Here is a 15676-nt window from a genome sequence, read left to right as displayed (position 1 = left end):
AGATTGATATATTGGGCACACAAGATGGCGGTAGACGTATAACTACAGCGAAATCGCATTTAGATAGCAACCGTAAAAATTTGCATGTTATACGACAGGCACATGTGAAACGTGTAAATTTCAATGCTGAAAAGAAAGCAACTGGGGTTACTTTCATGCTTAATGGCAAACGGGAATACACAGTACAAGTGAGCAAGGAAATAGTGCTGTCAGCTGGTGCAATAGGCACACCACAAATTTTAATGTTATCAGGTTAAAAATAACAATACAATTAAGTTTTCTTATAAGTTTTAAACCCATATGCGTTTACAGGTGTGGGTCCAACTGCACACTTAAAGAAACATGGCATACCAACCATGTTGGATCTTGCTGTAGGACAAAACCTAAAAGATCATGCCAGTTTACCAGTTGTTTTTCAAATCGATAAGTCTACTGCAAGAAAACCCACTGAAGAAGAATTGGTAGATGCTATGTATAATTTACTAATGGGTCGGCATAGTAAATTATTGCATCACGAAGCCACATCATTAACTGGTTTCATTAACACTACTTCAAAGACCGGACCAAATCCTGATATACAAACAACTAATTTCTATAGCTTAATGCAGAGTCCTGAATTGAAAGGTTATGTTGCTGCCACCGGTTTTAATGAACGCGTTGCAAAATCTATTTTGGCGGCAAATCAACTATCAAATACTTATATCACATATCTGCTGCATTTGAAACCCTTCTCTTTTGGTCATATTGAGTTAACCAGCGCTAATTACTTGGATAAACCGAAAATCTATGCAAATTATATGTCTGATAAACGTGATATAGATACTTATGTACGCGCCTTAAAGATATATAGTAAATTACCGGAAACGAAGGCTTTTAAGATACGTGAAGCTGCTCTACATAAAGTAGATTTGGAAGCTTGCAATTCTTTAGTTTTTCAATCAGACGACTATTGGCGTTGTTATATTAGACACATGACTACTACCGTATATCATCCGGTTGGAACTACTAAAATGGGTCCAGTGACTGATTCACAAGCTGTTGTAGACTGGCGTTTACGTGTGCATGGTGCACAAAACTTAAGAGTTATCGATGCTAGCATTATGCCGGACATTGTTGCAGCTAATACTAATGCTGCCATCATTATGATTGGCGAGAAAGGTGCTGAGATGATAAAGGAAGATTGGGAGCAGAATGGTGCTCGCAAAAATACTCACAATGAATTGTAAAATGTTTCCTATTTAGTTTTATTTTTTAGTAAAAAAAAAAAATTTTTTTTATAACTTTTGGAAAGGTTAAGAAATATATAAAAATATAAATGTAAAAATTATTAAAATTTATGACTATTTTAGTTAATAGAGACTATTGTGTTTAATAGAGAGGTTTCGAGTGAGGTTGTAGTGACTGGCAACAACATAAAAATTTTATTTTTATTATTTTAATTAATTGAAAAAAATTTTGTTTGTTGTAATTCACTACTGTTGAAAACCTCTCTGAAATATTTTAGAGTATATTGCGTACATACAATATATAATATACTATATATAAAGCTGATTTGAAGTATATAAGTTAAAATAGACACATAAGAATAATGTTATTCCAAATTTTGTTCCTATTGGATGAAATATTTATTCTATTATATATTATTTTTAATTCTATGCTCTGTTTAGGGAGCATTGCGAAATAATTTACGATATTCATTTGAGGGAACCGACTTTAATGAATAATGTTGATTTTTACAAAGCAAATACATTTGTATGTATTTAGTATAACATTCTCTTAAATTAAATGCAGTATGTATTTCGTCAGAAAGATATACTGGGCTTCAAAGTATACTTCTATATAATTATCTGAATAATTTATTATCAGAATTCAATGAAGTTTTTATTACAGTGGATCATTCAAATGGTTATAGACACTATTGAGTAAAAGTGTTTTAGACACTAACTAAGGTTCGATAAAGTAAAAAAGATGAAGATGAATGAAGGTAAACTCAATAACTTATTTTTTTTATTTCTATATATTAATTTGTTAACATCAACGGTTAAATTATTATATTTTATATAAGTTACAATTAACAGATTTTATTATCTAAAATTTTCTTTGGTGTTAGTTACATATTTAACGACACTGCACAGTTGGAAAGTGTTTGTGACCAGTCACTTGGTTTTTAGCTTCGATAAGTACCCAATACCCCGTTCACATAAATACAGTACCTTTTAAACTGTTTTTAATTTCAACGATTTTACATCACAGGCAAATTTAACTGTATAAAGAACATGGCAACACTAGTCATTTAAATTATTCTACATGATAGCAAATTATACATGAAAAATATAGAATATAAAGAAATATAAATAAATTAATTATTCTAAATTCGGTCAGTATAAACTGTATATATTTTTATTACAATCGCCACAAATTGCATATTGCCAATTATAAGAACATTAATTATAGATGTTTTATCCATCCTGGGGACAAATTTATTACTTCTTATAACATAATGTCCTTATAACGCCGTCAAAGATCAAAAAACATCGTTATAAAGAACTAATAAAACTAAAAATTATGAAACAGGTTTTAAAGGCTTTCGTAGTTATTAACGAGATATTATAGTTTTCGCTGAGATTAACAATAATTGTTTTAATATGTATAATTTAATTTAATATATATATTTATAATTCTCAATTACTTCCTTATTTTATATCAATATAATTCCAACTGAAACGTGGTGATGTTTGAATTGAGTTTAATATAAGATTAAGTATTTTAGTATTTAAGTGTGAATCGTTTATCTTCTTTTTCCTCGTTAATTGGAATAGTAATTATATTGATGTTATTTTGTTGATTTTAAGCCGTTGTGAAGTAAAAAAATTCGAATGTGGAGAAATTAAACCCGATTGGTTTAATTTATCATGTCAAATTTAGTTGAAAATAAAAACTGTAAGCATATTCTGAGGAATAGCAAAACAAAAATCTTTGAACTATTCCCAGATATTGTAAAATATTCAATCAAATAGTTTATCAACATTATTTGATTTGTTGGTAGATCTTTAATATTATAAATTTTAAATTTAATAAAATCTGCAAATACAATTGATACAGACTAAATGTTAAATATTAGATAACTAAATACTGTTCTAAAATATAAATTTTTCTTTTACAGCTAAAACTACCCCACCGTAGAACTTCAAGGAAAACACTCAACAGAAAGTAGAACAAAATTGAAGACGCATCCTAGCCCAAGGATATTATCAGCATAAACGATCAAATAGTACGACTTGAAGATTAAGGCTGATATTTGTGCATTTAATTTCAATTTCTATCTAATAAATAGCGTATTAAGTTCTATAAGACTATATGAATCAAAACACTTTGAGTGTAGGCAGTGACAATACACGGTAGGCAGTTAATTTTTATAAGTAGTTAAGCAGTAGAGCACTAGAGCACTAGTTATCAAATCTTCTAATAAAGGTAAATAGAAGAATGCGTATTGGAGAAGATTTCTTAGGTCGTTTATAAGATAAAACTTTTTGAATGGGCGGTGTTGAGAAGTTTTATAAATAGTTGGACTAAATAGTGCTAGTCATCAAATTTATTACTAAAGGTAAGAATTGTATAAGAAATAATATTAGGTCGTTTATAAAATCTGCAACGAAATTAATTATGAAATATAGTTATGGAATCAAAGAAAATAAATAGATAGCAAGTCAAGTGTTTAAGATAACTCTTGATATATATATATATATAGTTGTGACATATAGAGAAATAAATTTGGATTTCATGTGAAAATTAAGTGGTTAAGGTATTATAAAAAAACTTCTAGCAAACCAAATCATCAAGAGAGGGAACATCTTCAACCAAGAGCTATACGATACCGTAATGGACTCATTGCGCGATATATGTGGAAACTCGTTCTTGAACTTAACTTAACCTAAATGGAATAGTGTATTTCAGTAAAAAGTATAACGACACTACAAATAAATACTTTGTAAAACCGATTTTAGTTATTTTTTCGTATGTAATTTGTTATTGCTTCTAAATGAAATTGACTATAACATGATCTATAACAAGCAACTTTAAATCTAGAATTATTTTTGACTATGAAAATAATTGCTAGAACATAGTAACAGCAATTCAAACCCTGACTAGAACATATGTTAGAGAAGTGCTTTAATACTATCTAGTGGTATGATAGGTAGTTTTACCTATTCAATGATATTACTGATGATAATATCTTTTAGGAGCAAATACGGTTCCCAAGTAAGATGTAACAAACAGGTATCAAAAAGAAAAAATTATAATAATTAAATTAAGAAAGTCTCAGTCCAAACTGGCAGTCATTAAAGTTCAAAAACTGGATAAAAATTTAATGAAAATCTGCGAAGTGTTATATAAGTGCCATTTATATATATAACAAAATAATGAAAATAATAAATATTTGTTAGTTATTTTCTAACTAGTTTATTAAATATTATGATTATAAAATATGATTTAATGTGTCGTCAAATGCAAAGGTCGGCAATAAAAGTGAAATGCTCCGACCAAATTAGAGTATCAACTGTAAATTTATCAACTTAAGTTTCTCATATTTGTTTATTAACACATTTTAATGTACGTGGAGTAATGATAAGTGCTCATTAAAATACCGATTTTCGGCTTGGTACCGCATTAGACCATTCCACTGCCCAAAGGTGAAACTTTCTCTTTAACTAAACACCGTCGACGACGCATTAAAGAAGTGACTTAATTGAAAATTATTTTCGGCTGTCAAAAAGTTGATTGAATTGAATTTGTCATTAAACAGCAAAAATATTAAATATCAGGTGACAACAACAAAGTTAATTGTTAACACACAAAAAAAAAAAAATTCAAATAATTCAAATAATAATTTTACATTTAAATTAATTACAAATAAATTCGCATTCGAATAATGCAAAAAATCGTGTGAATATGACTGGATATTTTTTTTTTTGCTATATGATTTTATTTGGGTTTGCTTTAATTTCTTATTGATTTTGGGGATTTTGAATTTTAATTTGCAATGATATCGAATCAATTGTAGTAGGAAACAATCTAGCGTACAAAATTGTATCTTTGTTTGGTTGTTTGTTATTTTTTGAATTTGGTTTTTTTTAATGAAGTCTATTTAATATTCGAATTTATTGCTTGAAGGTATCAAGTACACTTAAATATGTTTCTCAATTGACTAACTTTTTAATGACTTGCGCTTACATAGGCTGGAAATGACTTGAAGTACCCATATAAAAGAAGCAGCCATGTTCAAAATTAAGTGAATAAAAGTATGTAAACAACGGTAAAAAAAAAAATTTAACGGTAAAAATATTTTGCAAAGGTAGTTATGCAATCAATATTAAAAAATTTTAAAGTTGATTTAAATTGCCAGAAGTAACAAGTTTCAAAATAGAGAGCGTTGTGATTATTGACCGGGAAACACCTTGACAAGTGATGCACTTTGCAAAGACTTGTATAATTTTGTTAGGAAACACAAAAAGTACTTAATCCTTTCAAATTTAATATACTAATGTTTAATCAATTATTTAATGAATGGTATAAATGTATTAAAGGTAGTACGTGGGCTTATAGTATGTTTCCAAAGCCTTCGTAAAAGCAATTTATTTGATCTATGTCGCTAATGAGATATGATTAAACATACAAAGGGCTTTCCTGCATTTTAACTTATAGCACATTTACACTATCTCATTTCATTATGGCCACTAATAAGGATGATTTAAGATACCATAAAAAGAGCTTTGATAAAAATGAGCTCATTATCAATCAATCAGTTCATTTAAGGAGAAAAATGTCGAATGCAACCATCAAAAATAGTAAATGTCTTAGCAATCAAGGAAATAGCCATTTAACTAAATAAATATGAGGCAACTAAGACGATAATAAACATACACATGGATAGTCTGGCGAACATCAAATTGATGAAATCAGTAACAGTAAGATTAAAGATTGCTCAGGATTTCTTGGCAGCTCTAAAGTGCCAGGGTAGGCTTAATATGGGTTCTGGTGATATGTGTAATGTGTACGCACTCTTGTGTGCTGATTCATTAGCACCGTTACTCGTTAACGAAAAGACTTATGAATCATTTCTGTGGCGAATGTAAATGCGTATAAATAGTGCATGAGAAAAATATTTATACGTATTTATGTTGGTTTTTTATAAGTGTACTATAATTGTTGAAATTATGACATGTTGCAGTTCTCTGACACACATCCATATAAAAAGTCTTATGATATTATTTACAGTAGTAGCGTATATGCGTTACTACATATATTGGCATCGCTGTGTCAGAATAATTCAATCACTCCTTAATAAAAATGAAAAGAAGCCATATTTAACAGCAGGATTAACAGCAAATCTCCACATAGTTTAAATATTTTTTCTTTATTTTTATAAAATCAACTGGTTTAATAAGGTGAAATACAATACTTACTACATTAAAATGTTAAATATTGTACAATATCAGAGCAAATATGTTTCATTCATACAAACAAGGTAAAAATATATAAGATTAACTTATTTCATTTAAAAGTTATTTACTACCATTGGAGGTAAATCATATATTGTCATATGAGCTTTTTTTATAATTTGGAGTATTTTTTCAAAACTGTTCCAATTGACTTACTGTGACTTCATTCGACTTACGGATTTCGCATTCCAATTTCAATAGAAATACCTTTTGAGTGCAATAAAATTTTGTTAAGTCATTCGACAACAATAATTACCTGCAATGAAAAGAAAATAAAAAATTAATATTAAAATTAAACGAAAATAAATAAGAAATATTTATAAGCTCGCAGTGTTAAATAATGAGTTGGATTATCTCGAAAGAAATCAGTAGACAGACATTAGTTGCCGCACATTTGTGAAATATTTTCAAATGAAATACTTCACTTTTGAGGTTTGGAGTCACTTTAGTAGATGTATCTCAGTCTCCGCAGACATAACATATATGTTGAATGTGGTTATACGCACGTGATGTGTGTCTTATTTATGTTTCTGTCTCACAATAGAAAAATTTACTCAAACTTTTTTAATTATATTTTGTCGTGGTTTTTTTATAATTTTTAATTTATTTTCTATTTACTTTAATGTGGTTTCTAAATAGACGATTTAAGCAGCTTAAATCACAATCACACTTTATGGCCGGCTACTTGAATTATATTTTAAATACTTATTTCTGAGTTTGACAGTGGGTCAAAGTGCTCGAAATTTAAAAAATACTGAATTTTCAACATTTTTAGCGTTTTTTTTTCATTTTGTATTAAAAAAGAAAAAATGCTCTTATTTTACGTAGTTTATGATATATATGAGTATAAGAGTTCTAAGGTTTTTTTGGGAGACACCCAAAAATCCATTTATCCATTTATTAAGTGTCATCAACGTAGAATATTTGTGACTGACTTCCTATTAGGCACAGACAGTAAGTAAATATGTGCCTAGGATTCCAGTTACCACATAATAGGGTTAGTATAGTTTAGCAACTATAATTATGGTATATGCCGAAATAGCTTCTTGAGATATTGAGGTTTCATGTTGTTAGTTGACTACACAAACAAAAAACAACGTACGCCAGCTAGTGCCAACTAATATATATAATATATAATATATATATATATATATATATATAATACATAACATATATATGGATGTGTAGCGTTTAGCAAAGCTTCAAACACTACTATTCGCCAGCTAGAAATTGCACAAAGCCAGGCTCTGAGAAGACTTTTTAAAGTACCATGCTGCATAAGGACGAATGACATCCTCAGGGACCTCAAGATTGATCCGATCAAAAAATACATAAAGGATAGAGCCATGAAATTATTTGCGAACACTGATAGACTTACTAATACTGCGTTATCAAATCTCATAATGGTTACAGACTCCTCGGGGAGATGTGCAGATCTGAGGTCAATTATTACTTAGTCTGATCAAGTGATAAACAATAATCCAGTCAAGGCGCAAAGAGAGGTTTTGAAAATATCTCGAGTTAAGAAAGAGTAAAAGTGCTCAAGTGCACTGGTTCAAATAACTTCAACATAATAAAACATATATAATATATATGATATATATATAATATAGTTTAGCACCCTTAGATTAAACGATTTTTGTTGATACTGTACTTCTGGTGTCATTAATTGTCTTTAATTACTATTCAAGAGACTTTGAATTGACTCTGATTACATTAGCAACATACAAGTAACCCACTGTGAAACTTGACTCATCAACACCATTTGATTGAAAGCCCATATTCCAAAACCCAGTTACTTAATCTATCTCAAATCAGTTAAAGTGTATCTGTGCCTTTGATAAAAGTGATGCTTAACAGAGCTGATTTATATGACACAAGAGATAATTTCAATTGTTGCACTGATAAGATCTTCTCCACTTTTATGTTAACACGCATTTGTTAACCGTTTCGTTGGTAAATTCGTATGTAATTCCTTTTTCACTTTTGAACAATTAAATTTGGTAATTGTTGACGTAATTGTTAGCAAATTTTACAAAAGCATTTTTTTTTGATGAAATATTATAAAAACTTGTATTTTCCGGTAAAAATTCACATGTGAAAACTTACGTTTTAAGGTAATTTCTTTCAGTTTTGCAGATTTATTTGACCTTAAACTCGATTCACATAAGTGGTTTTGTTTATATAATATTTGGATAATAGTTAAGAAAATAAATAAAACAATTAAACAAACTAATTAATGTTTGTTTATTGTCGGCATTAAATGAATTTGATGACTTTTGTCAGTTAAGTAATGTAATCTAATTTTATTTGGCTTAAGTTTATGACGTGCGAAATTACACGAATTTGATTTGATATTTGTTCAAAAATTTACAAGTAAATGAAGTTTTATTTTCCGTTGTTGACACAGGAAATAAATTCTTTAAAACCAAAGTATAAAACTATACTAAAAATGATTACGAAACATTAATAAATATTGTAAAACTTAATAATAAATCGAATAGATAAATAAAGTTTATCAACCTTATTACTTATTTTATGAACCTTATTACTTACTTATTGTTACTTTTAAGTGTACTTATTACTACTTCAACATATAAATAGTCCTTATAGATGTACATCAAATTGTTACTTTTAAGTGTACTTATTACTACTTCAACATATAAATAGTCCTTATAGATGTACATCAAATTTTCTAGTTAATGAATTCATTAAAATTTTTTTAAAAGCAGCTCTTCCGACTTTTGTTAAGGACTATTTACTATACTAATACTATTTTATATTATTATACTATTATATATTATAATATACTATTTTATTGTTTTTTTGTGTATTTTAATTAAACGCAGTTAAATTAGTTTTATATAAAAATATTTTAAAGTTCATTGACACTGATAAGGTTAGTTCAGTTCCCACGAATTGGGAAGAAAAGAAACTTGAACTTGGTAGAAATCTGTTATACTCATACAAGATTATATAACCACACGAGGGTGCTAATTATTTGAAGGTCTTCGCTCAAAGACTTATTCACGTAGTGCCTTTCCTCACTGCAGCACAAGTCGACTAACACCAGGGGGTATGGGTTTCTACAAGTTTTTCTCTCTAGATCTATGTAATTACGTTAATAAAAACCGACTTAAAAACAAGCTCATCTCGAGAATAAATTGATATTGTAACACGCACCATGATGTCGATATTGCATAGGCTATAGGTGTAACGGAATTATATTACGCTTGGTCATACCTCGTTCATTAGTAATTCAATTCCAATTTCGTTATTGTATCATTATTACAAGATTAGTACAAGATCAGTAAAGTCACAAGACCAGTGAAGTCACAAGATCAGTAACTTATAAATTTTTGTTTACTGAGCGAATCAGCATTTTCCGATCCCTTTTTATGTGGTTATGTCTATTTATTTGTGATACTAAATAACTCCAGAATATTTTATTCGTATTTTTCATATGATCAACATATATGGTATATAATATATTCACCGACTCAGTCAATTGTATCCTGGGAGTGTGTCTTTTAAAATCAGTAAACATTATTTTTTAATCACTTCATCACAGAGTGCAATAAATCGTTCGGTTTCTTGTTATACGTAACTTCGTTCATTTTAAAACCTCATCATCCACTATTTGTGTTTAAGATAACAAGTGGTTCTGGTGAATTAATGATTATTTATATTTAAGTATGATTATGGGAGATAGTTATACGATGGCAAATAGACGATATTTTTTTAATTAATAATTAATTGAATCTTTTGCTCAAAGATGACTGATGATGTGTATTTGATAATACTCGAAACCGTCGTAAATATTAATCAATTATTGAATAATAAAATTTTGATGTTGGAACTCAATACTGTTAAAAATATTTCTCTAATAAGGGATTCCGGGACATGCTGGTATCCAAGGCAATAGAATAGCAGATAAACTTGCTAGAAGATGCGCAGCCTCAAGAATGATAAACCCAGAACCATTCTGTGGTCTAGACAAAAGAACTCTATGCATTCTTATGAATGGTACAGATTAAAAAGAAAGAGAACTCTATTGGGACTCTTACTATCTAAAATGCTGTTAGAGACTTACAACCTAAAACGCTTCAAAGATTGCATAGCACAATCAAAAAACAACATAAGAATTATTACGGGATTTTTGACCGGTCACTGTAGATTGAATAATCACCTATCGAACTTAGGAATTCAATCCAACTCAGACTGCAGATACTGTAGAGAAGAGAGAAAAACTACATACCATGAGCTTAGAAAGTGCACGGCTCTGATGCGCAAGCGGAAAAAAACACTTAAGAGGGTATTTCATGGATCATAAAGATTCAAGACTAGAAAAGGTAGGCTCTATACTGTTTTTCATTAAAGAAATTGGAGAAACACTCTAACCCAAATAAGGAGCACAATAGATCTTTTAGGTCGCAGTGCACTATTCCTTCTTTTTAATAATGATAATAATTAGTAATTAAAAGTAATTATTACATATGCAGTAAGACATCATGATATGTTTGAATGGTTACATATTAATTTTAAATCACACTTTATATTCAAATTAGTTGGTTTTTTTAATTTAATTCATTCTGTTTATATGCAAAATGAAATTTACTAATCTTTTTATATCTAATATCAGCAAGCGAAAGCATTAGAGATGCTAGCGCCATCTATTAGAATAAGCTGTATTATTAAATATTAATTTAATAAGCAGTCGGTATTTAAAAATAAATCTTCTAATTTTTGCTTTTTACTTTTTGCAAAAATTTACTTCTATTGTAAAAATTTATATTCATATATAATAAAAAGTGGAAACACAAAATAAAATTAAAAATACAGAAATGTATCAAAATTATTCTTATCAACTAATCACTAAGTAATCGGTTATAAATAGTTGCTTTTGTATGTCTAAATAAACTATAGAGATGTGTGAACTTAATATAGATTCTATATTATAATAATAAAGTATAATTATAATTATATGTATATATATATAAGATTTTAAGATTCTAAATTTAATACGGCGTTTACATTGGCCGAAAATGGCTCATGTTAAGATAGCAAAGAAATGTCCCGACAAATGAGGTATCCGCACATAGTCATATTCTTCGCCTTAATATAAAAAGTATTCACCAAGCAAAATGAACATATACTATTGTTCATCACGCTTACATCGTGATACAGTATGAATCTAGGACCGCGTTCACGGAGAGCAACCACATACGTTCCAAATGCAAAGGAATCCATTGAACATACCCTAAATGAAAGCTCTTCATGGCATTTTGACAGTTTGAAAAAGCTGTTTTTAACATATTCACAAAAAAAGGTAAACAAATGTTTGGTGGTTGCATTTTCTTGAAAACGATGCACTGCTGTTTAGAACTTTTACTTCCCAAAAAGTAATTAATCGAAGTTAAAAATATATTTTAAGTTTCTAATGTAAGGTTTGAAGGCATATTTAACCTTCATGCAACATTTTTTTGGCACAGGCCAAAAATCAAATCAACATGCAAGTTGAAAAATAGCTGTTGAAATGAGAACAAATGAAATAGAACGAATGTAAACACTTTCAAATGGCTCATTCAAAATGAGCCATTTTCGGCCAATGTAAACGCCATATAAGATTCTTGTTACAATGAATATATATTACATTACAAATGTATAAAAACAACAACCCTGTTTTTATTTTTGACTAAGTAACCACAATAATAACTTTTAACAAAGCTTTAAGTGTCATCGCTAATTTAGCATATTTTATTCTGATTGTTCCATAATTATACTTGAAAGTGTCATTTGTAAAGAAGAAAAACAACGTGAAGAAGTAAATTGTTTTTAAATATCTTGAAACAAAACAAAAAAATGGCAGAACTTATCGAACTTGAAAAGCTTTTGCTTAAGATCGAAACGACATCAAAAATAAATGTCAAAAAATTATTGAATATATGGATTGAAATCTTTCCACTTGAAGTTTGTAAGGAACATTTACGTAAATTGGTAAGGCACGCAGAGTCATTTTATACAGAATTGGTTTCGGAATCTGAAGAAAAGAAAGTATTTATTGAAAGAGAGATAAATGATTTAAAAGACGAAGCTAAAAATTTACATCGCTTGCTCAATATAGAGGCAGAATTACCATGCACCGATCCAGATATTCCATTATTAATGCAACAATCTGATTTGGATAAAAGTTTACAGGACTTGCGTGAGTCTTTGCGTCAGAAGCGTGAAGACATTCGAGAGATGTTGCTACAACAAAGGGCACTTTGCGAAGAACTTGGTGTAGAAGCCCAACCATTGCTGGAAGATCCATTACCAACGGAAAATGAAATAAATGATTTTCGCAAGCATTTAAATGAATTAGATACTATTCGCATGAGTCGCTTAAATGATGTATCTAACTTACGTAAAGAAATAAAAGATTATTTACAAATACTGCAATTGGAAGTTAATACCGACAATGAAAATAAACTTTTAAATCATCATCAAATAAAACTTGATGAAGAGACATTTAATGGATTGCAATATATGCATAAACGTTACGGTGCGAAGGTGCAAGAGGTACGTGAGGGTATAGATAACATGCGACAGAGCTTAGAAAAATTATGGAATCTCTTAAATATAACTACGAATACACGTAATAAATTTATACACTTAAATGACTACACACAAGTTGCATTTGATATTTACTACAAGGAAATACAGAGATGCGAAGCGCTCAAACGTCAAAACATCAAATTTTATATACAACAATTACGTGAGCAAATAACGCAATGGTGGGACAAAACGCTTAAGTCGGAAGTAGAACGAAATCGTTTCTCTAACTTTAACAATAATTACTATACAGATGATTTACTGGTCTTGCACGAACTGGAACTCGATGATCTACAAACATACTATGAAACTAATCAAGAGATTTTTGAACTATTCGAAAGTCGAAAGATACTTTGGGAACGTATGATGGCATTAGAGAATAAAGCTACAGAACCGGGTCGTTATAATAACCGTGGTGGACAACTTTTGAAAGAAGAAAAGGAGCGAAAAACTATTACGACCAAATTACCAATTATTGAACGAAAAATTACAGAATTGGTTAAAATATACAAAGTACGGGAGCATAAACCATTTACTGTTTATGGTGAAAATATTGTAGATTATATGAGTAATGAATGGGCTCAGAAACGTCAAGCAAAGGAACAACGTACAAATACTCGAAAGAATATGCAAGTAAAATCGCAAACACGTGCAATATCTAGTAAAAGCAACTCAGTAATATCCACGTTGAACTCACCTTTAATAACAAATTCAGCAAGGAAAGTATCTTCATCGCTTAAGCGTAAACTGCCAACAATAAATAACAACGGACTAACTGTTAAGCGTTGTTTAATGGAATCTTTGAATAGTCCAAATATTTGCAAAAGTCGTCCATCAATTGGTGTGTCTTCAAGAAAAATGTTAGGGGTTAATAATCTGACACACCTCAGTGGTTCGAATAAAAAACACAATACTTTGAAGAAATCTCCCAAAACATCATCAATAGCAACAAGCAAAACCACAGTTATATTCACTGACCAGGCAAATGGTAATTCTTCAAAAAATTTTGAGAAGAACAATAAGTCAACAGATCACTCCTTTATGTTTAACACCAGCTCCGGACCAGTTATATCGGAAGCTATTGGAAAGACGCAGCCAACCGAATCGGAGAGACTACTGACGTTACCTAATCCACGTAATTTGACATACTTTCTTCACACAAAACCTTAATATAAATTAATTCCGATATAAGTTAAAATTATTTTGTTATTATTTTTATTTTACATTGATTACTTCAAAATTTATTTTAATATTTAAATTAATTTAAACATTGTAAACATCAATATTTTATTTAAAAATTTAACAATTGTATTCAGGGATCAGTTAAATTAACTGATCAATTATTGAGTCAACTGAAATGATTTAATATGAAAAAAAGACATTTTGAAATTTGATTTAAAAAGTATCTTTAGTAGAAGAGTAGAAATTGATGTATCCAAATTATAATTATAATCACAATTATCTTATTGTAAGTATGTTAATGGTTTATGGGTTAGGCCTTTATGCGCTGCGACCAGCTTGATCTATTGTGCATCCTACCCTTATTGCAACTATAAATTAGCTACTTTTTTGATATTCATAGCTATGTATACCTATACAACTTTTTAATAATTAATATTACAAACATTCCTTTATGATTACCGCTCAGTAATCTAATATATAATGAAGAGGTAGATCAACAATTTCAAGCATATTGTAAAATATACATAAGATCATGAATTGTTGGATCGTTTGCATGTATAACGCTGCAGTATATTATCTATTGTACTTATACCTATTTGGAATGGATTTCTTATTTCTTTCTTTTAATCAATACTTCGACTATAATGTTCTATTAAATGGATCAACCAAAGTTTATTTTTTCTTTTGTACATATGAGTATACAGTGACATTATTATTGTAAACATCAAATATGCTACTGTGGATTATATGAGAATGAGTAATGAACCCTCTTATGTTTTTTGAATGCAGTCTTTACTGCATTTTCATGTATTACATATGTAAATCTGCACAGCTATAAACAATTCGTTGATGAAGTTTCGATTTTAAAACAATAAATTTATCAAACCAAAACATCATAGTCCAATTATATCTATATATTAACTTTCATCAGTCATTATCTAAAAATGGCTGTTTGTGATATTGTTGTGGTATGATTTAACATCGTGAACTACCGCAGTATCGTACAGCATCTATTTGTGTTATACCTTTAAATCTATAAGATATGCTATTAAAATTCAAGACTCGCAATGATATCAGAAAAGTTGCCAGATTTATATGATCTCAAAATTTTAAATAATTTTATTTTAAATAATATTTTGTCTGTAACTGTTACACAAAACTATGGGTTTTGTGGGGAATTTAACAATAAATTCTTTCAGTTAAATTTCTTTTGAAGAACTGAATTGTCATATGCCAAAATATAAACAGAGAAGCCATATTTAAAGCAGTCATCTTTAGATGAAGGTTTTTATAATAAAGAAATTTTATAATATCTTTTGCAAAAATAAACATATAACAAAATAATTACATTTTTGTGTCATTAAATTTTATTGTAATGTTTTAAATTTGCTTATTTATAT

The 15676-nt window shown here is 29.1% G+C and overlaps 2 protein-coding genes across 2 annotated transcripts; both read left to right on the top strand.

Annotated features, from left to right (window-relative positions):
• Positions 1 to 5: 5 nt before the first annotated feature.
• Positions 6 to 1314, top strand: LOC119663270 (glucose dehydrogenase [FAD, quinone]-like; the record flags this gene model as incomplete). Its single annotated transcript, XM_038072925.1, has 2 exons — positions 6 to 252; positions 313 to 1314. Coding segments are annotated over 2 exons (1161 nt in total), but the record flags the coding sequence as incomplete, so codon positions are not given.
• Positions 1315 to 12341: 11027 nt separating this feature from the next.
• LOC119663272 (protein regulator of cytokinesis 1-like) lies at positions 12342 to 14276 on the top strand. The gene has a single exon (XM_038072926.1). The coding sequence runs from the start codon at positions 12363 to 12365 to the stop codon at positions 14262 to 14264; it is 1902 nt and encodes a 633-aa protein (XP_037928854.1). The 5' UTR covers positions 12342 to 12362; the 3' UTR covers positions 14265 to 14276.
• The last annotated feature ends 1400 nt before the right edge of the window (positions 14277 to 15676 follow it).

This window comes from Teleopsis dalmanni, unplaced genomic scaffold (genome assembly GCF_002237135.1).
Source record: "Teleopsis dalmanni isolate 2A unplaced genomic scaffold, ASM223713v2 unscaffolded_contig_0270, whole genome shotgun sequence".
NCBI lineage: Eukaryota > Metazoa > Arthropoda > Insecta > Diptera > Diopsidae > Teleopsis > Teleopsis dalmanni.
The sequence above is the reverse complement of the archived record's forward strand: the minus strand, read 5'-3'. Positions and strand labels throughout refer to the sequence as shown.

Coding starts and splice junctions, on each gene's coding strand:
- LOC119663272 (XM_038072926.1), top strand. CDS start 12,363: ATGGCAGAACTTATCGAACTTGAAAAGCTTTTGCTTAAGATCGAAACG.